The 19,454-nt window shown below is 41.9% G+C and overlaps 1 protein-coding gene across 1 annotated transcript in view; it reads left to right on the top strand.

Moving 5' to 3' along the window:
• LOC124290776 (protein MTO1 homolog, mitochondrial-like) overlaps nt 1-19,210 on the top strand; it is a 173,037-nt gene extending 153,827 nt beyond the window's left edge. Inside the window, exons 8-16 of the mRNA XM_046727603.1 lie at nt 7,003-7,076; nt 10,826-10,942; nt 11,300-11,430; nt 12,355-12,559; nt 13,780-13,942; nt 14,868-14,986; nt 16,711-16,807; nt 17,519-17,573; nt 17,957-19,210. Of these exons, the coding sequence (XP_046583559.1) occupies nt 7,003-7,076; nt 10,826-10,942; nt 11,300-11,430; nt 12,355-12,559; nt 13,780-13,942; nt 14,868-14,986; nt 16,711-16,807; nt 17,519-17,573; nt 17,957-18,091 (1,096 nt within the window). The 3' untranslated portion in view covers nt 18,092-19,210. The remainder of the gene's footprint in view (nt 1-7,002; nt 7,077-10,825; nt 10,943-11,299; nt 11,431-12,354; nt 12,560-13,779; nt 13,943-14,867; nt 14,987-16,710; nt 16,808-17,518; nt 17,574-17,956) is intronic.
• The last annotated feature ends 244 nt before the right edge of the window (nt 19,211-19,454 follow it).

A 19,454-nucleotide genomic window follows, 5' to 3' on the forward strand; every position in this document is an offset into this window, starting at 1 on the left:
CTTGATAACATGACACTATCTGTGCTAGAACTTTTTTTTCAAAGATAGCAGCGGTGTTTTTATCGAGATGATTGTTGTGTTTGAGAAACTTATATTCAATCCCACCTGTTTAGTGCTGTTATTTCTTCCGATCTGTTTTTGTATTACAGGTACCTGTAATGTTAACTTAGTGCTGTGCACTTTTGATGGGATTAATTTTATATTTGTATTTCAACCCTCTATGGATGGATGATTATTTAGTAATGAACATCTCATTATTGGATTAATTATTTTGATCCAAACCTATCCCCTGTTAGCTTGTTTGGATTTCATTTAGAACAGTTAATAATTGTAGTCATTCAGGCCATATCTTTGTAGGAAGAGGTATATTACCTCACAATTCAGGTAATAGTTATAAAAGTACATATGTATTTCATGTTTAGTAAATGGATTTTTTCATTTCCTCAAAATATTAGTTTTTGTTTGGTTTGATTGGCCTGTTGCTTAACGCTACACTCACAATGTTTCAAGTTATACGACAGCAGTCTATAAATAATTGACTCTGGACCAGACACTCCAGTGATTGACATCATGAGCATCAATCTACTCACTTGGGGTGCTAACATAACCTAGCTTTAGGTTTTACATAGCCACATTTCTGTACAGATATTCACCCCTTGCATTACATACAAAATGGTCCTATCTATTTTCAATTATCAGCATCACCACTCTCCTGTATGGATATTTACCCCTTACATGATGTACAAAATGGTCCTATCTATTTTCAATTATCAGCATCACCACACTCCTGTATGGATATTTACCCCTTACATGACATACAAAATGGTCCTATCTATTTTCAATTATCAGCATCACCACTCTCCTGTATAGATATTTACCCCTTACATGATGTACAAAATGGTCCTATCTATTTTCAATTGTCAGCATCACCACACTCCTGTATAGATATTTACCCCTTACATGACATACAAAATGGTCCTATCTATTTTCAATTGTCAGCGTCGCCACACTCCTGTACAGATATTTACCCCTTGCATGACATACAAAATGGTTCTATCTATTTTCAATTGTCAGTATCCGATGGTGTAAGATATAGGCAAGATTTAACTTTGAATGCCTGAATGTTTCCAGGAGTGCTCACTTGCACCATCTGGTTTCGTCATTGGGGTCACAGCATCGCATCCACATACCAGGTGAATAATTTGGGGAATGTTTTGTGAATGAATGTGTGAAGGACCATGCCATGCGCAAGTGCTTCACCAGGTTGCAAACAGCTGTTGCAGCGCAGAAGTGCATGAGTAACGACACTGTGAACCCAGCCTTGTTGGAGATGGTTGTCAGATACGACTTGGATGCCTACAGTCCCTGTGACCCCTGTCTTACCCTTGCCACATCTTACCCTTGCCACATCTTACCCTTTCCTTGTCTTCTCCTTGCTGTGTCTCACCATTGCCTTGTCTTACCCAGGTCCTGTCTTACCCTTGCCTTGTCTTACCCCGGTCCTGTCTTACCCTTGCCACATCTTACCCTTGCCATGTCTCACCCTTGCCTTGTCTTACCCTTGCCACATCTTACCCTTTCCTTGTCTTATCCTTGCTGTGTCTCACCATTGCCTTGTCTTACCCTTGCCACATCTTACCCTTTCCTTGTCTTATCCTTGCTGTGTCTCACCCTTGCCTTGTCTTACCCCGGCCCTGTCTTACCCTTGCCACATCTTACCCTTGCCATGTCTCACCCTTGTCTTGTCTTACTTTTGCCACATCTTACCCTTTCCTTGTCTTATCCTTGCTGTGTCTCACCATTGCCTTGTCTTACCCTTGCCACATCTTACCCTTTCCTTGTCTTATCTTTGCTGTGTCTCACCATTGCCTTGTCTTACCCTTGCCACATCTTACCCTTTCCTTGTCTTATCCTTGCTGTGTCTCACCATTGCCTTGTCTTACCCTTGCCACATCTTACCCTTTCCTTGTCTTATCCTTGCTGTGTCTCACCATTGCCTTGTCTTACCCTTGCCCTGTCTTACCCTTGCCCTGTCTTACCCTTACCCTTATCACGGCGGGAGGCACCAGAAATTGGCTTCACACATTGTACCAATGTGGGGAATCAAACCCGGGTTTTCGGTGTGATGAGTGAACGCATTAACCACTAGGCTACCCCACCGCCCTGTTTTGGTGCTGAGTCACCCATTACTGTGTGGGAGTATGTAGCAACATATGGCTAAGTCATGCTCATCACAAACTAATTGATCGTCTTGATGGCCTTGCCAGCTAAGACTGCAAAATTATTCTCAACTCTTTCTCAACTTGATAATATATATAATAAATGGAATAATTTACCCCATAGTTTTTATTTACTATCTGAGAGAGAAATTTTATAAATTTCAAATTTGTTCCAGAAAATACATACTAATCCACTTTTTATAGAAATGTTTTATCTTTCAATGATACACAGAACTATCTGTCTATCTGTTTGTTGTTTAATGCTGCACTATCAATTATATAAATCCAGCTCTATGGCGGCGGTCTGTAAACCAGAATTTGGAACAGACAGTCCTGTGATCTACATCTCTCTATCAGTATATCTGTACCACTACACCAGTGCTGGCCTCTGATTAGTACTTGTGTTGAGCCCTTTAGGTTAACTGCAGATGACAAGTATTTATAACTTAACCCCCAAACACTGGTCGTTGTATTTTCAAGGAATCTCCCCAATACCTTAAATATAAGTGGAAAGAGAAACCTTGAACCCCAGAGATCATAACGTGAATGTGCATATGTCCCTTCGAGTTGTTTGTTTGTTGCTTATTGGCACACTCAGCAATATTCCAACTTTATGGTTTCGGCCTTAAAATAGTCGAATCTGGACCAGACAATCCAATGATTAACAGCATGGACATCGATCTACGCCATTGAGATGACATGTCAACCAAGTCAGCGAGCCTGACCAGCCAATCTCATTAGTCGCCTCTTAGGAAAAGCATAGGTTGGTGAAGACCGATTCTAACCCGGATCTTCATGGGTGACACGCATAGGTTGGTGAAGACTAATTCTAACCTGGATCTTCATGGGTGACACGCATGGGTTGGTGAAGACTAATTCTAACCCGGATCTTCATGGGTGACACGCATAGGTTGGTGAAGACCAATTCTAACCTGGATCTTCATGGGTGACACACATGGGTTGGTGAAGACCAATTCTAACCCGGATCTTAATGCGTGACACACACAGGTTGCTGAAAACCAATTCTAACCCGGATCTTCATGGCTGACACGCATGGGTTGCTGAAAACCAATTCTAACCCGGATCTTCATGGCTGACACGCATAGGTTGGTGAAGACTAATTCTAACCCGATCTTCATGGGTGACACGCACAGGTTGGTGCAGACCAATTCTAACCCAGATCTTCATGGGTGACATGCACAGGTTGGTGAAGACCAATTCTAACCCGATCTTCATGGGTGACATGCACAGGTTGGTGCAGACCAATTCTAACCCAATCTTCATGGGTGACACGCACAGGTTGGTGAAGACCAATTCTAACCCAATCTTCATGGGTGACATGCATAGGTTGCTGAAGACCAATTCTAACCTGGATCTTCATGGGTAACACACACAGGTTGCTGAAGACCAATTCTAACCCGGATCTTCATGGGTGACATGCATGGGTTGCTGAAGACAAAATCTAACCGGGCATGATTGGTTTCCTTAAATAGGGATACAAGACACAGAACTGTGTCTAATAAATCAAATTTGTATTTACATAGCATAACATATCTAATTATACCATTTTAAATTAAATTGTATGATGCGCTGTATGTCCTTAAAAAATTCCGTCACAGAGATAAAAATATGTTTTGATAAAATAATGTTTCATGCATTGTATGTAGTAATTATTTAATTTCCTTCTAACAAAAGGCCAGCACTGCTTCCCTGAAAGAATACTAAGAGGCTGTTCCCCCAACAGAACACCTCACAGGAACATCTCTGGAGGATAGTCAGTGGTTTAGTAGGCTGTGGTTATTTTCAGCTTTGAACATCCGTAGTTTGATAGAGTAACTATCGAGACAAAGGGACCCCTTAGCCGATCTGTTTATATAAAGATTTGATCAGTTCAGCTGTTGACCCAGTTCCTAAGTTGGAACACTGAAAGTGTGGGATTATCGGTCTTTTTTTCCCTTTAGAAGAACGTTATGTTGCATTTTTGTGAAATTTAACATGCCATCAAAATAATTTTTCAAAAAAGAAAGTTGTGTTTGGTACTTGATGTTCACTGCCATGGTCTGGTTTGTTTGTTGTTTAACAAAGCACCCAGCAATATTCTAGCTATACGGAGGCGGTCTGTAAATAATTGATTCTGAACCAGTGATCAACAGCATGAGCATTGATCCTTGCAACTGGGATATAATGACATGTGTCAACCAAGTCATTGAGCCTGACCTTCCGGTCCTGTTTGTCGCCTTTTACGACAAGCATGGGTTTTTGAAGACCAATTATAACCCAGATCTTCAAGGGTATTCATGTTCAAAGCAAACAGTTAATCAGTGTTTAAATCAGTGAAAAACAGCATTAAATCATAACTGATAATTGCTTGGGCATAGTAAATTAATTTCATAATGCTCTCATGTCATATATCCTATTATTTTATCATTATCTTAGTACATAACTAAAGATAATGGAAATCATTGTTCTGTTCTTTCCATTCTTGACAAAAATACTAAATACATTTACAAACATTTATTCTTAGTATAAATCTGTAGATCCATTTATGATAAATGTACACAACTATGTCTCACAATTTATCAAAAAAGTAATATGAGACAAAAACCATAAAGAACCTGCTTCTTAATTTTCACCCAATGGATTTAAAATGTAATTAATTTATTTTGCTCTAATCTGTGACTGATGTAATAATCTTCAACTATTACTGTAGGTCTTTAGATCCTCCACCCAAGGATCCAATCACCTGGTCAGGTCAGGCTGCCTTTAAATAGTCAGACAGTCTTACGATGTGTAAACACAGATACTATTTTCCTAAAACCTACCTCTAGTGGACATGGTGTCTCAGACATCAGGTGGCTCCCAACCCATGACTTCTCACTGTATTTTGCCATAGATAACAATGATTATACGGAAGTGAAGAGTGGGTGGAAGGAAAGCAGCATAACCCATGATGAGCTGTAAAAAGTGTGCAGGAGTATCCTATTTCAGTAAATGCTTCGCATTAGTAAATGCTCCAGCTTGATATTTGCCATGGCGTGCCACCAGAGCTTATGAACAGTTCGTGTGTGGAGTTTTCATGCCATTAAGTAACAAAACACAGCGTGCAGGAAACACCTGTGGCAGTGTGTTTTGCAAAGGACGCAGAAACATCCTTGGAAGAGAAGTTAGCCAGTTAGTGTATAGACGAAGCTAAGTAACTAGCAGCAGGTGAAGTTCCTTTCAGAAGATTAACAGACACACGGATGCGCATGAGACAGATGATTGTATCAAAATGTTTTCATGCAAAATGGAAAGAAAACTTTACTTGAATTTCCACAACAACATTTAACAATGCATATTAAAGGTCATTGTTGCAAGGGATGGTGTAATGATGTAAGATTATCTAACCAATATTTCAGTTAATTAAGAGAAATATGCTTTAAATATTGATTTACCATGATGCCAGACAGTTTCCAAACAGTTTCCCATAATGCCAGACAGTTTCCCATAATGCCACTCATTTTCCCTATGATTGCCATACCTGTTTTACCCAAATATGGCATTGGTAGAATGGATGAAACACAAGACCTCTTTTGGAATGTTTGAAATATTGTGAAAGAAGATCTCATGGATGCATTTTCATAATGAATAAATATTTTATGTATTTGGAAATAAATTTGGTTCAACATATATCTGTTAAAAGAAGTTAAAAAGCCATTTGAAACCTTTAAATTGAAACTCACATAATTTGGCAATGTCTGTGAGGTGATGTGTTTACAGAGCAAACTGATGTTTTGGGGAAACATGGCCTTCCATTGCTAATATATAATGAAGGAGCCAAAAATCATAGACTAAAAGTAAATTATAGAAGAAGTCCATCCTCAATATCTCTTGGGCTAGCATTTTGGTAAGCCTCTCGATCCATTCCTGAGGATTTTGTCACAAAATGGTGCACTAATTGGTGCTTTCTCATTGGTGCCATCATTCGATATATTCACCGGTCCAGCGGACTAGCCCCGGTTGTTATTGTGTTGGGCCGACAGTTTCAAACATTTACAGGACCTTGTGGCCTTCAGTAAATCATCTGTCTTTATTTCAACCAGAATCTTTCCCTTGTTTTTTTTTCCTTTATTAACGTTCGGGAATCATCCATGATCCATCATGTTACAATAACTTCCAGTTTCACTTCCTGGTATTTCAGCGCTTTGCGCATAGGAATGTCAACAACAGTCTTTAACAAATAGAAACATCTCTCTGAGCCATAGGCTTCGCTTATGTATTTGTAGAAGCAGTGTGAAACTGTGTACAGTGTATCCGCCGTGATGTTGCTGGAATATTGCTAAAAGCGGCGTAAAACCAAACTCAGTCAGTCAGTGTACAGTGTAATCTATTTTGTTTTTATTGGTTTGACTTTAATAAATGGGCCTGCAGATTTCATTCAGGGCCTGTAGATTTTAAAGCCTGCAGGTGGCAGAAGGCCCTGATGGCAAATTAAAGTATTGCAAACTCTGATTGGTAGCCAATGAAATTAGCAAGCTGAAATCAAGGGCAGATACTTGGAGACTACAACACAGAAATGGACTCAGGGGTTGTGTGTGAAACTTTAGTGACCTATGAGCCCTCGAGATATGGAAATGTCATACTATTGATGATATTTTCACTTTCACACCTGTTTTCACCAGAATACAGACTATATTTTCACTTTCAGATCTATTTTCACTAGAAGACCGACAAGTTCTGCCTATTTTGATAGATATGGACTTTCAATTTATGCAAAAATTGACAAATATTTATTCTTTTCCAGATATTGTCCCTCCATCGAGTCCAAAATTTTGAGATTTAAAAGGAAACAGCACCAAGTATGGCTAGAACCTGAAGGTAGGCTGGCTAACTTATAATGGAATCATCAGAAAGTCACACATCAATATTGATTCACATGTATCAAGAGCATAATGTACAGAAACTTTATCCTTGCTTTTGTTTATCAGGTGGGGTAGCCCAGTGGTTTAAGTGTCCGGTTGTCACGCTGAAGACCCGGGTTCGATTCCCCACTTGGAAACAATATGTGAAGCCCTTTTCTGGTGTCCCCCACCGTGATATTGCTGGAATATTGTAAAACCATACTCACTCACTCTCCATACCTGCTGGCTTAAAGCACTGTGATCTGACATATTTCTCACTGGGATCAGATATGTCTCCATCAAGATCTCATAGTCCCTACATCGTGGGTCTGGTAAGACCCTGGGCCAGTTTTTCTGCCCAATTAATATAAAGGAATCTCATGTTCTTGAGCCTATTGGATGTCAGCATTCTAAAACAGTTTCATACAGGTATTTAAAAAAACCCATTTTTTTCTCTTTATGCCATGAAGTAAACACACAAACACCATCAATACGGATATTTTTCCTAAGTTTATTTTCTTAGATTGAATGCTTATTTGAATTTGCATTAATCTGTCACATTTTTAATGTATGATAAATCCTACTGAGTTAGAGAATCAGAATCTCCACTCAGAAACCTGTGTTGAGTTCCCAGCAGCCTATGCTTGTCATGAGGCAACAGAGTGGATTGGATGGTCAGACTGTCAATGCAACATGTTGCTACTCATTATATCAATAACTGGTTTGTGTAGTGCAACCTGTTTGTTTTATATGTATATATAGCTGGACTATTGCTGAGGGTGGAAAACACAACTACCCAACCACCCAACAACCCAACCATCCAACCAAGCACCTTACCATAAACCCAACCGCCCAACTTACCAACAACCCAACCACCCACCTTACCAACAACCCAGCAACCACCCAACCACCCAGCAACCAACTAAACACCTAACCACCCAGCAACCAACTAAACACCTAACCACACAGCAACCAACCAACCACACAACCTTACAGCCACACAACTTACCATCAACCCAACCAACCAACCAACCAACCAACCAACCACCTTACCAACAACCCAGCCAACCACCCAACCAACCAACCAACCAGCCAGCCACCCAACCACCCAATCCAACAACCCAGCAACCAACCAACCACCCAGCAACCAACCAACCACCCAACCACCCAGCAACAAACAACCAAACACCCAACCATCTAGCAACCAACCAACCACACAACCACACAACCTTACACCCACACAACTAACCATCAACCGAACCAACCAACCAACCAATCTCCTCTGAAAATCTTCTAAGGTCCAGTTACACAGTGCATGTGCCATGTGAAGTTGAAACATTGCTGGTTCATGTGTAAAACATATTGACTTCGTCCACTTGCCCGCAAAGAACCATGCAACAATTTAAAACAAAGAAACTTTTGTAGACATTGCAATCCCCTGGAATTGTGGAAGGATCCTTTTTAAAAATATAGCATTTATACTTCCGAAGAACAGATTTCCTCGCAATGTTAAGCAGATCATCACAGTCCTGGAAGAACTGACACCAGAAGGAATTTTATGTAACTTCAGCACTGATTAGAAGCATGCAAGAGTTCCCTCCCTTTTACCAATATAGTCCCTGCCCAATATCATACACGACCAACAAATACTTTTCAAGAAATCATTAGGATTTATGACAAAGGTATATCCTGACTGTCCTACTGTTGTTTCAGGGTTCTCCAGCAGTGTGGTGTACGCCAATGATACATCCTGACTGTGTTACTGTTGTTTCAGGGTTCTCCAGCAGCAGTGGTATACCCCAATGATATATCCTGACTGTGTTACTGTTGTTTCAGGGTTCTCCAGCAGAGTGGTATACCCTAATGATATATCCTGACTGTGTTACTGTTGTTTCAGGGTTCTCCAGCAGAGTGGTATACCCTAATGATATATCCTGACTGTGTTACTGTTGTTTCAGGGTTCTCCAGCAGCGTGGTGTACCCCAATGGTATATCCTGACTGTGTTACTGTTGTTTCAGGGTTCTCCAGCAGTCTAGTATACCCCAATGATACATCCTAACTGTGATAGTGTTGTTTCAGGGTTCTCCAGCAGCGTGGTATACCCCAATGATATATCCTGACTGTGTTACTGTTGTTTCAGGGTTCTCCAGCAGCGTGGTGTACCCCAATGGTATATCCTGACTGTGTTACTGTTGTTTCAGGGTTCTCCAGCAGTGTGGTATACCCCAATGATATATCCTGACTGTGTTACTGTTGTTTCAGAGTTCTCCAGCAGCGTGGTATACCCCAATGATATATCCTGACTGTGTTACTGTTGTTTCAGGGTTCTCCAGCAGAGTGGTGTACCCCAATGGTATATCCTGACTGTGTTACTGTTGTTTCAGGGTTTTCCAGCAGCGTGGTGTACCCCAATGGTATATCCTGACTGTGTTACTGTTGTTTCAGGGTTCTCCAGCAGTGTAGTATACCCAAATGATACATCCTAACTGTGAAAGTGTTGTTTCAGGGTTCTCCAGCAGCGTGGTATACCCCAATGGTATATCCTGACTGTGTTACTGTTGTTTCAGGGTTCTCCAGCAGAGTGGTGTACCCCAATGGTATATCCTGACTGTGTTACTGTTGTTTCAGGGTTCTCCAGCAGCGTGGTATACCCCAATGATATATCCTGACTGTGTTACTGTTGTTTCAGAGTTCTCCAGCAGCGTGGTATACCCCAATGATATATCCTGACTGTGTTACTGTTGATTCAGGGTTCTCCAGCAGAGTGGTGTACCCCAATGGTATATCCTGACTGTGTTATTGTTGTTTCAGAGTTCTCCAGCAGCGTGGTATACCCCAATGATATATCCTGACTGTGTTACTGTTGTTTCAGGGTTCTCCAGCAGCGTGGTATACCCCAATGATATATCCTGACTGTGTTACTGTTGTTTCAGGGTTCTCCAGCAGCGTGGTATACCCCAATGATATATCCTGACTGTGTTACTGTTGTTTCAGGGTTCTCCAGCAGCGTGGTATACCCCAATGGTATATCCTGACTGTGTTACTGTTGTTTCAGGGTTCTCCAGCAGTGTGGTATACCCCAATGATATATCCTGACTGTGTTACTGTTGTTTCAGGGTTCTCCAGCAGCGTGGTGTACCCCAGTGGTATATCCTGACTGTGTAACTGTTGTTTCAGGGTTCTCAAGCAGTGTGGTGTACCCCAATGGTATATCCTGACTGTGTTACTATTTTTCAGTGTTCTCCAGCAGCGTGGTGTACCCCAATGGTATATCCTGACTGTGTAACTGTTGTTTCAGGGTTCTCCAGCGGCGTGGTGTACCCCAATGGTATATCCTGACTGTGTTACTATTTTTTCAGGGTTCTCCAGCAGCGTGGTATATCCCAATGGTATATCCTGACTGTGTTACTGTTGTTTCAGGGTTCTCCAGCAGCGTGGTATACCCCAATGATATATCCTGACTGTGTTACTGTTGTTTCAGAGTTCTCCAGCAGCGTGGTATACCCTAATGATATATCCTGACTGTGTTACTGTTGTTTCAGGGTTCTCCAGCAGCGTGGTGTACCTCAATGGTATATCCTGACTGTGTTACTGTTGTTTCAGGGTTCTCCAGCAGCGTGGTGTACCCCAATGGTATATCCTGACTGTGTTACTGTTGTTTCAGGGTTCTCCAGCAGAGTGGTGTACCCCAATGGTATATCCTGACTGTGTTACTGTTGTTTCAGGGTTCTCCAGCAGTGTGGTGTACCCCAATGGAATATCCTGCACAATGCCAGAAGAACACCAAGTACGTCTTGTCCGATCTATCCCAGGATTGGAGAAATGCAACATAGTTCAGCCAGGTATGTAGTCGTTCAGTTCAAGACGTTTGTATGTTTCAGTTCAGGGCACCCTTCCACTAAGCGATTGTAGAGCTGCAATACTCTTGTCTATGTTAAAATATTGGAGTTAACATCACCTAATCTCATGGAAGCTGATAGGGGAACACATGAAAGTACAAGTGTTCCTCTACTCTTTTCCAGGCTTCTTCGTATGCTTTGTATTGCAATGTGAGTGAAATTCTGGAATAAATAAAGGAGCACTTGTACTTTCATGTTTTCCCTTATTCATTTCCATGAGTGTATTTCACAGTTCTGTATGTCTCCATGTTTCAGTTCTATATTTACCCTGTTTCAGTCCAGCTTGTTATCATGTTTCAGGTTATGGTGTGGAGTATGATTACATTGACCCACGTCAGCTGAGTCCCTCTCTTGAGACCCTCCTCATCCAGAACCTCTTCCTGGCCGGCCAGATCAACGGAACAACTGGATATGAAGAGGCTGCTGCTCAGGTGAGTGTTTGGTCCCTGATGAGGTGAGGCTGCAACACAGGTGAGTGTTTGGTCTCTGATGAGGTGAGGCTGCAACACTGGTGAATGTTCTGTCCTGATGAGGAGAGGCTGCAACACAGGTGAGTGTTTGGTCCCTGATGAGGTGAGGCTGCAACACAGGTGAGTGTTCTGTCCTGATGAGGAGAGGCTGCAACACAGGTGAGTGTTTGGTCCTGATGAGGAGGAGGCAGCAACACAGGTGAATGTTCTGTCCTGATGAGGAGAGGGCTGTAACACAGGTGAGTGTTTGGTCCTGATTAGGTGAGGTGAGGCTGCAACACAGGTGAGTGTTCTGTCCTGATGAGGAGAGGCTGCAACACAGGTGAGTGTTTGGTCTCTGATGAGGAGAGGCTGCAATACAGGTGAATGTTTAGTGTCTGATGAGGAGAGGGTGCAACACAGGTGAGTGTTTGGTCTCTGATGAGGAGAGGCTGCAATACAGGTGAGTGTTTAGTCTCTGATGAGGAGAGGATGCAACACAGGTGAGTGTTTGGTCTCTGATGAGGTGAGGCTGCAACACAGGTGAGTGCTCTGTCCTGATGAGGTGAGGCTGTAACACAGGTGACTGTTCTGTCCTGATGAGGAGAGGCAGCAACACAGGTGAATGTTCTGTCCTGATGAGGAGAGGCTGCAACACAGGTGAGTGTTCTGTTTCAATGTAAAAATGTTTTATCACCAGTTAGTGCTCTGTTTGCAATCAATTGGGGTCACATGAACAGGTGTACCCAAATATACCCATTGTAGAAATCTGTGTTCTTACTTGCGTTAACTGGGTTTCCGCCTGTGTATAATACCCAGGATACCCCATTAGTACCTGACTGTACAACAGTCATTTCCACAACACTGTTCTGTCAGTTGTTCAGTTCTCTGCTCTGTGTCTTCAAGGGCATCATGGCAGGGATCAACGCTGCACTGAAGGCTCAAGACAAGTCTGCCTTCACACTGGACCGGACTGAAGCATACATTGGGGTGCTGATCGATGACTTGACAACACTAGGAACCAATGAACCATACCGAATGTTCACAAGCAGAGCTGAGTTCCGCCTTGCTCTCAGACCAGATAATGCTGACACCAGGCTCACAAGAAAAGGTGATTTTTTAAATTTTGTTAAGTGAATATGTGAGTGTCATGGGTTGGTGAGTGACAGAGTTGTGTTGTGTTTTTTGTGAGTGAGAGATAAGAGCGAGTTGTTATTGCATAGGTGATTAAGTGTTGAGATGTTATGTTGCTGAGTAAGCATGAGTGAGTGAGTTTAGCTTAACGTCGCTTTTAGCAATTTTCCAGCAACATCACGGCAGGGAATAGCCTGAGAATGTGAAACATTGTTCATGCCAGTAAATTCCTTTAAAATGGAATCTAGTATAGAGAATATTCTATGACTGCCCATGTCATACTATGTTTATGACACGAGTACCTAAATGTTTGTATTTCCCGAGCATTGATATGGGCACGAATGTAATATTCTGTTTATTACGAAGTCGTCAAATTGAGGTAAATAAACCAAAATCTACTTTCAAACATAGGCAGGCTACCCGCCGTCCCCACATGTAGAAGTCAACGTCACAGATGAAACGTGATGTCATAGCATTGGTCATATTGTGACGTCACCATGACAAAGTCATATTTTGGCCTAGGGCATCGTATGAAAAATATGAACCCCGATATTTTCGCACTCGTAGGTAATAAAAGAAAATATTAATACTAAATCTGACAGAATGCTTTTCCCAGAAACATCAAGTCCCTTGGATTAGAAACATTTTACAGATGTGTACTGCCGTAATATAACTGTTGGTATGGCAACATTCAGGTAATTTGTAGAATTGAAAAAATATATCTTCAAATGTTAAGTTTATCATCTCCTCAGAAATTAAAGAGCTACAAGGGCAAATAGGACTATGTATGCTATTTAACTCTATGTATATATGTAGTGTGTTATTGGACCCTGCTCACATTATCAATCACAGGATTGTCTGGTCCAGACTAGATTATTTACAGGCCGCCGCCATACAGCTGGTATATTGATGTGAACAAACCAGCAATGATTTGTATTCACAGAGTATTGAATGTATACAGGGCGGTTGGGTAGCCTAGTGGTTAAAGCGTTGGCTTGTCACATCCAAGACCCGGGTTCAATTCCCCACATGGGTACAATGTGTGGAGGACATTTCTGGTGTTCCCACCGTGATATTGCTGGAATATTGCTAAAAGTGGCATAAAACCATACGTACGAACGAACGAATGAACGAACGAATGAAATGAAATTAAATGAAATGAAATTAAATGATTGAATGCACAATCATTAACTGCAGGTTACAAGGTTGGCTGTGTCAGAGAGGTCAGATTCCGGAGATCGGAATCATCACGTCTGGAGCTGGAAGAAGCTGTATCAGCGTTGTCGTCCCTGACGATGCCCTTGACACACTGGTTCAAGCTCCTCAACCTGCCATCAACCAACAACAGGAATGACAGAAAGTAAGAAACGTTTATAGTAAAGGTATTTATTAAAGTGGAATTCAGTTAATGTTTAGCCTGTTCTCAACAAAAGGTTGTTGATTATTTTGAGCATGCAAGAATTGTGAGTTCAAATCCCAGTTTGCCCTTTCTAAGGTTTGTCAGCACCAAATCTGTGTCATAGAGTCAACAAGTTGTAAACATCCAAGATCTGCATCAGTTCAGGAATTTCATCAGCCATCAGGGACAATGGTGTAGCCCACTGGTTAAAGCTTTACCTCATTACAGTAAAGACCTGGGTTCGATTCCCCAGATGAGTAAAATGTATGAAGTCCATTTCACGTGTGATATTTCTAGGATATTGGTAAAAGTGGAGTAAAACCTTACTCACTCACTCACTCATCCAGCATCAGGCCTATATAACTGAAATATTGTTTGAAGTATCATTTAGCCCATTCTACACTCTCAGTAATGTTTTCAAACACTCTTTTATAGTTGATGGTAATTGTTACTCAGGTTAAGAAAATACTGTCAATTCAAGTTGCTTTCTTATCTCTGTGGGGAGTGTACAGCCAATGCTGTCTGAGGAGCTCTAGATGTTACTACCGGGTAGCCAGTAGCAAAGTCACAAAGTCACTTGGTTAAAGAGCCACTACGTTTCATCCCCTGTTTGTCAGTGACAGGGCAAAGTCCTTAACGCTCTGGGGCCTGAAGATAAAACTTTTTGGAATCCTAGAGAATGTGTAAAACTGACATACATTTATTACAAACTCCAAAGGATTATGCAGAATGCATTTTTGACAACCACAATTTAATATTGCCTGAAACCCCAAACTTGGCTTTAGCCTTTGCCCACCTCTCAATTTGTTCACCTCAAGCATAAGTGCAATAATGTTCAACTCTATTAAACCCGACCTCATAACCAGCAACCAATATATCTGTACAGTGGTGTGGAGGTCCTGAGTCTGCCCTACATCACTGTCGAGCAGCTGATCCACGTGTTCCCAGAGGTCCTCGGCTTCCTGCATGATGACACGGAGCTGAAACAGAGGCTAAAGACTGAAGGTAGTGTACAGAAGCACAGGCAGTTCCTAGCGATTATATATTTTTGTAAGGTACCTCTCCTTCTAAAAGCTGTTTTGAATCTTTCCTTCTGTCCCCAATGCTGAATCTGCCCTTCTGATCCCCAATGCTGAATCTGCCCTTCTGATCCCCAATACTGAATCAGCCCTTCTGATCCCCAATACTGAATCTGTCCTTCTAAGCCTCAATGCTGAATCTGCCTTCTGATCTCCAATGCTGAATCTGCCCTTCTGATCCCCAATACTGAATCAGCCCTTCTGATCCCCCAATACTGAATCAGCCCTTCTGATCCCCAATACTGAATCTGTCCTTCTAATCCTCAATGCTGAATCTGCCCTTCTGATCCCCAATACTGAATCAGTCCTTCTGATCCCCAATGCTGAATCTGTCCTTCTGAGCCTCAATACTGAATCTGTCCTTCTGATCCCCAATGCTGAATCAGTCCTTCTGATCCCCAATACTGAATCTGTCCTTCTGATCCCCAATGCTGAATCTGTCCTTCTAAATTCCCTCAATGCTGAATCCACCCTTTGATCCCCAATGCTGAATCAGTCCTTCTGATCCCCAATACTGAATCAGTCCTTCTGATCCCCAATACTGAATCTGTCCTTCTAAGCCTCAATGCTGAATCAGCCATCTGATCCCCAATACTGAATCAGTCCTTCTGATCCCCAATGCTGAATCTGTCCTTCTGAGCCTCAATACTGAATCTGTCCTTCTGATCCCAATGCTGAATCAGCCCTTCTGATTCTCAATACTGAATCTGTCCTTCTGATCCCAATGCTGAATCAGCCCTTCTGATTCTCAATACTGAATCTGTCCTTCTGATCCCAATGCTGAATTAGCCCTTCTGATTCTCAATACTGAATCTGTCCTTCTGATCCCCAATGCTGAATCTTTCCTTCTCATCCCCAATGCTGAATCAGCCCTTCTGATTCTCAATACTGAATCTGTCCCTTCTGATTCCAATGCTGAATCTAAATCTGTCCTTCTGATTCCAATGCTGAATCCGCCCTTCTGATTCTCAATACTGAATCTGTCCTTCTGATTCCAATGCTGAATCTGTCCTTCTGATCCCAATGCTGAATCAGCCCTTCTGATTCTCAATACTGAATCTGTCCTTCTGATTCCAATGCTGAATCTGTCCTTCTGATTCCAATGCTGAATCCGCCCTTCTGATTCTCAATACTGAATCTGTCCTTCTGATCCCAATGCTGAATCAGCCCTTCTGATTCTCAATACTGAATCTGTCCTTCTGATCCCAATGCTGAATCTTTCCTTCTCATCCCCAATGCTGAATCTTTACCTAATCTGATCATCCCAATGCATTGTGTGTCCCTCGGATCCTTGGTATAATATTTGGTTCTCTGACACAGTATTTTTCCTCCAGATCGATGATGTAGTATTTGCCCTTTTGACCACCAATACATTCTCTGCCTCTGTAATCTCCTTGATGTGTTATTTGTCCATGAGATCACAAATGCACTATCTCACCCTTTGAATCCTACTGGGGCGGTGGGGTAGCCTAGTGATTAAAGTGTTCGCTCGTCACACCAAAGACCAGGGTTCAATTCCCCACATGGGTACAATGTGTGAAGCCCATTTCTGGTGATCCCCGCTGTGATATTGCTGGAATATTGCTAAAATCAACGTAAAATCATACTCACTTACTCACTCACTTTGATTCCTACTGCTTTATTTGTCAGCCATGTACGTGAATGAGCTGAAGGACCAGCTGGAGGAGATGGAGGAGGTGAGGCAGGATGAGGAACTCCTCCTACCAGATGATCTCGACTATGATAGGTCAGTTGCCTCCCTTTGTTCAGATATCAGTTGGACTAATTCTTTCCAAAACTCCATAATCATGAGATCAAAGTCAAGGCAACAATTGTCCAATATAACGCTTCTTGTAAAAGTTTAGATTACATTAAAGCCAAGTCATCCGAATGTCTTGAATAAAAGTTACTGTCCGATTCAATCACTATTTTCTTATTGATCATGTAGCCAGATGCTAATCCCTATAATGAGGGGCATGGTTGGACTCTATGTCTTAGGTGCCATAATCGGCTAAGCAGAGTTGCGTTCCATGAGGGAAACGTGAAGAACCAGGTTAGAATTCGTCTTCGGTAACCCGTGCTTGTCATTAGAGGCGACTAACGGGATCAGTCCAACCATGCCCATCATTATATAGTTGGTTTGTTTGTTTCTCTATTCTGTGAAAGGCGACATTTGGACATAGATTCCAATGTCATTGTCAGGCAAGGGACAAAATGTTGCCTTTCACAGAATAAGGAAGTTGCAGCATATCCATAAATTTATCATCATTCTTCTTTGTCCTGCTGTTGTCTCTCCAAATGTGACCAAAGTGACATAGTGATTACACATTTATAACGATTTATTCATTTATTGTTAACAAAATTCACCGAATATTGCAATGGTGTGTGTCGGTTCCAAAGGTGTAAACCTGTCTCAGGTGTTCAACTGTGACCACGTATGTTTCATCTACTGTTTCAGTTTGTGCATTTCAACAGATGCCAAGAGTAAACTAGCAGATGCACGGCCAGCTACTGTAAGTCTACAGCAAATCCTAGACTAAAGCTTAGTCTCTGCAAATATATTATTTGGATAGAAACACATTCTATTTAAATTGTAAAGGAGCCCCTTTAGTCACGTAATGAGGAGCTGACCAGTGTTTGTTTTATCCCATTACAGCTAGCACCAGGCAGGGTAACATTAAGTACCTCAATTTAATTCCTTTTGGTAAGATGCTACCAGTAAATCAAACTACCAGGCAGATGCCCTATTCACTAGACCATTGAAAGCAGTTGCGTATTTCACCAAACCTTTGGTGAATGACAATAAACAGGAATATTCCTAAAGCTTCATACCCATCAGTCACTACAATATGTCAGTTTATAATAGACTTTAAATGGGCCATCAAAAATATTCCAGATTGCAGCTGCTAGTCGAATACCAGGAATGACCCCAGCGGCCATCTTGATTCTCCTGCGACATGTTAAAAGAAGAACCAGGAGCAAGGTCAAGGACAGTAAGATGGCCTCTCAGCCTACAGACAGTGTTTCATGAACACCAGTCAGCAGTTCTTTGTGGACATGGTGTAGCCCAATGGTTAAAGCGATCCCTCGACATGCTGAAGGTCTGGGTTTGATTCCACACATGGGCACTATGTGTGAAGCCCATTTCTGGTGTCCCCCGTCGGTTAATGCTGGAATATTGCTAAAAGCGGCATATAACTAAACTCACTCACTCACTTTGTTGGTATATGTGCACATAAATATAAATAACTCTTCTTTATGCAAATAATTAATTTATAGTTTCGACTAAGTAAATATATCATTAATTTAGTAAAGAATTTGTGGTTCTCTAGAGGTATAAATTTGGCTGGTTCATTCATCGTATCAATGGCTATGTGCCTCAAATCCTATTCTGTGTCCTGGATAATGACTCAAAACAAGTCTCAAATACACACGTAATTAAGACTCACTTAATTTGGATCATGGTGAGTGAGTAAGTTTTAGTTTTATGCCACTTTTTGCAATATTCCAGCAATATCACTGCGGGGGTACACCAGAAATGGGTTGCACACGTTGTACCCATGTGGGAAATTGACCCAGGTCTTCAGCACAAGTGAACGTTTGAACCACTGGGCTACCACACCACCTCTCATCTCATGGTACCTGAAGACGCTCTATGTAGCTGCTTGGCCTAGCCAGAACCATTGCTGGTTTTCAGTCCTTAGTGAGACCACTGAGTCCTAGCCAACCAGTCATTGCTTCATCTTCTAAATGCTGACCACTAGACTGGCCAACAAAACGCACCATTCTTTAACATCTTTGGTATTGAACCACGGACATGCTGGTGAGAGATGCTCTGACCACTAGACTGGCCAACAAAACGCACCATTCTTTAACATCTTTGGTATTGAACCACGGACATGCTGGTGAGAGATGCTCTGACCACTAGACTGGCCAACAAAACGCACCATTCTTTAACATCTTTGGTATTGAACCACGGACATGCTGGTGAGAGATGCTCTGACCACTAGACTGGCCAACAAAACGCACCATTCTTTAACATCTTTGGTATTGAACCACGGACATGCTGGTGAGAGATGCTCTGACCACTAGACTGGCCAACAAAACGCACCATTCTTTAACATCTTTGGTATTGAACCACGGACATGCTGGAGAGATGCTCTGAGATGCTCTTAACATCTTTGGTATTGACTGACAACTGGTGAGAGAACCACGCTGGCCAACAAAACACACCATTTTTTAACATCTTTAGTATTTTTCCAGTATTTTCTCCAGTATGTACTTGTAGAGATGCTCCACCATGGAGGCAGTTTGTAGTGGATGTTCCTCAGTATATCATTCACTGATTTGTCAGGCACAGACTCCAGCTTGTCCTTGTCATGCAGGTTTATGAC

Source organism: Haliotis rubra, unplaced genomic scaffold, assembly GCF_003918875.1.
Source record: "Haliotis rubra isolate DU_JTF1 unplaced genomic scaffold, ASM391887v1 Scf474, whole genome shotgun sequence".
Lineage (NCBI taxonomy): Eukaryota > Metazoa > Mollusca > Gastropoda > Lepetellida > Haliotidae > Haliotis > Haliotis rubra.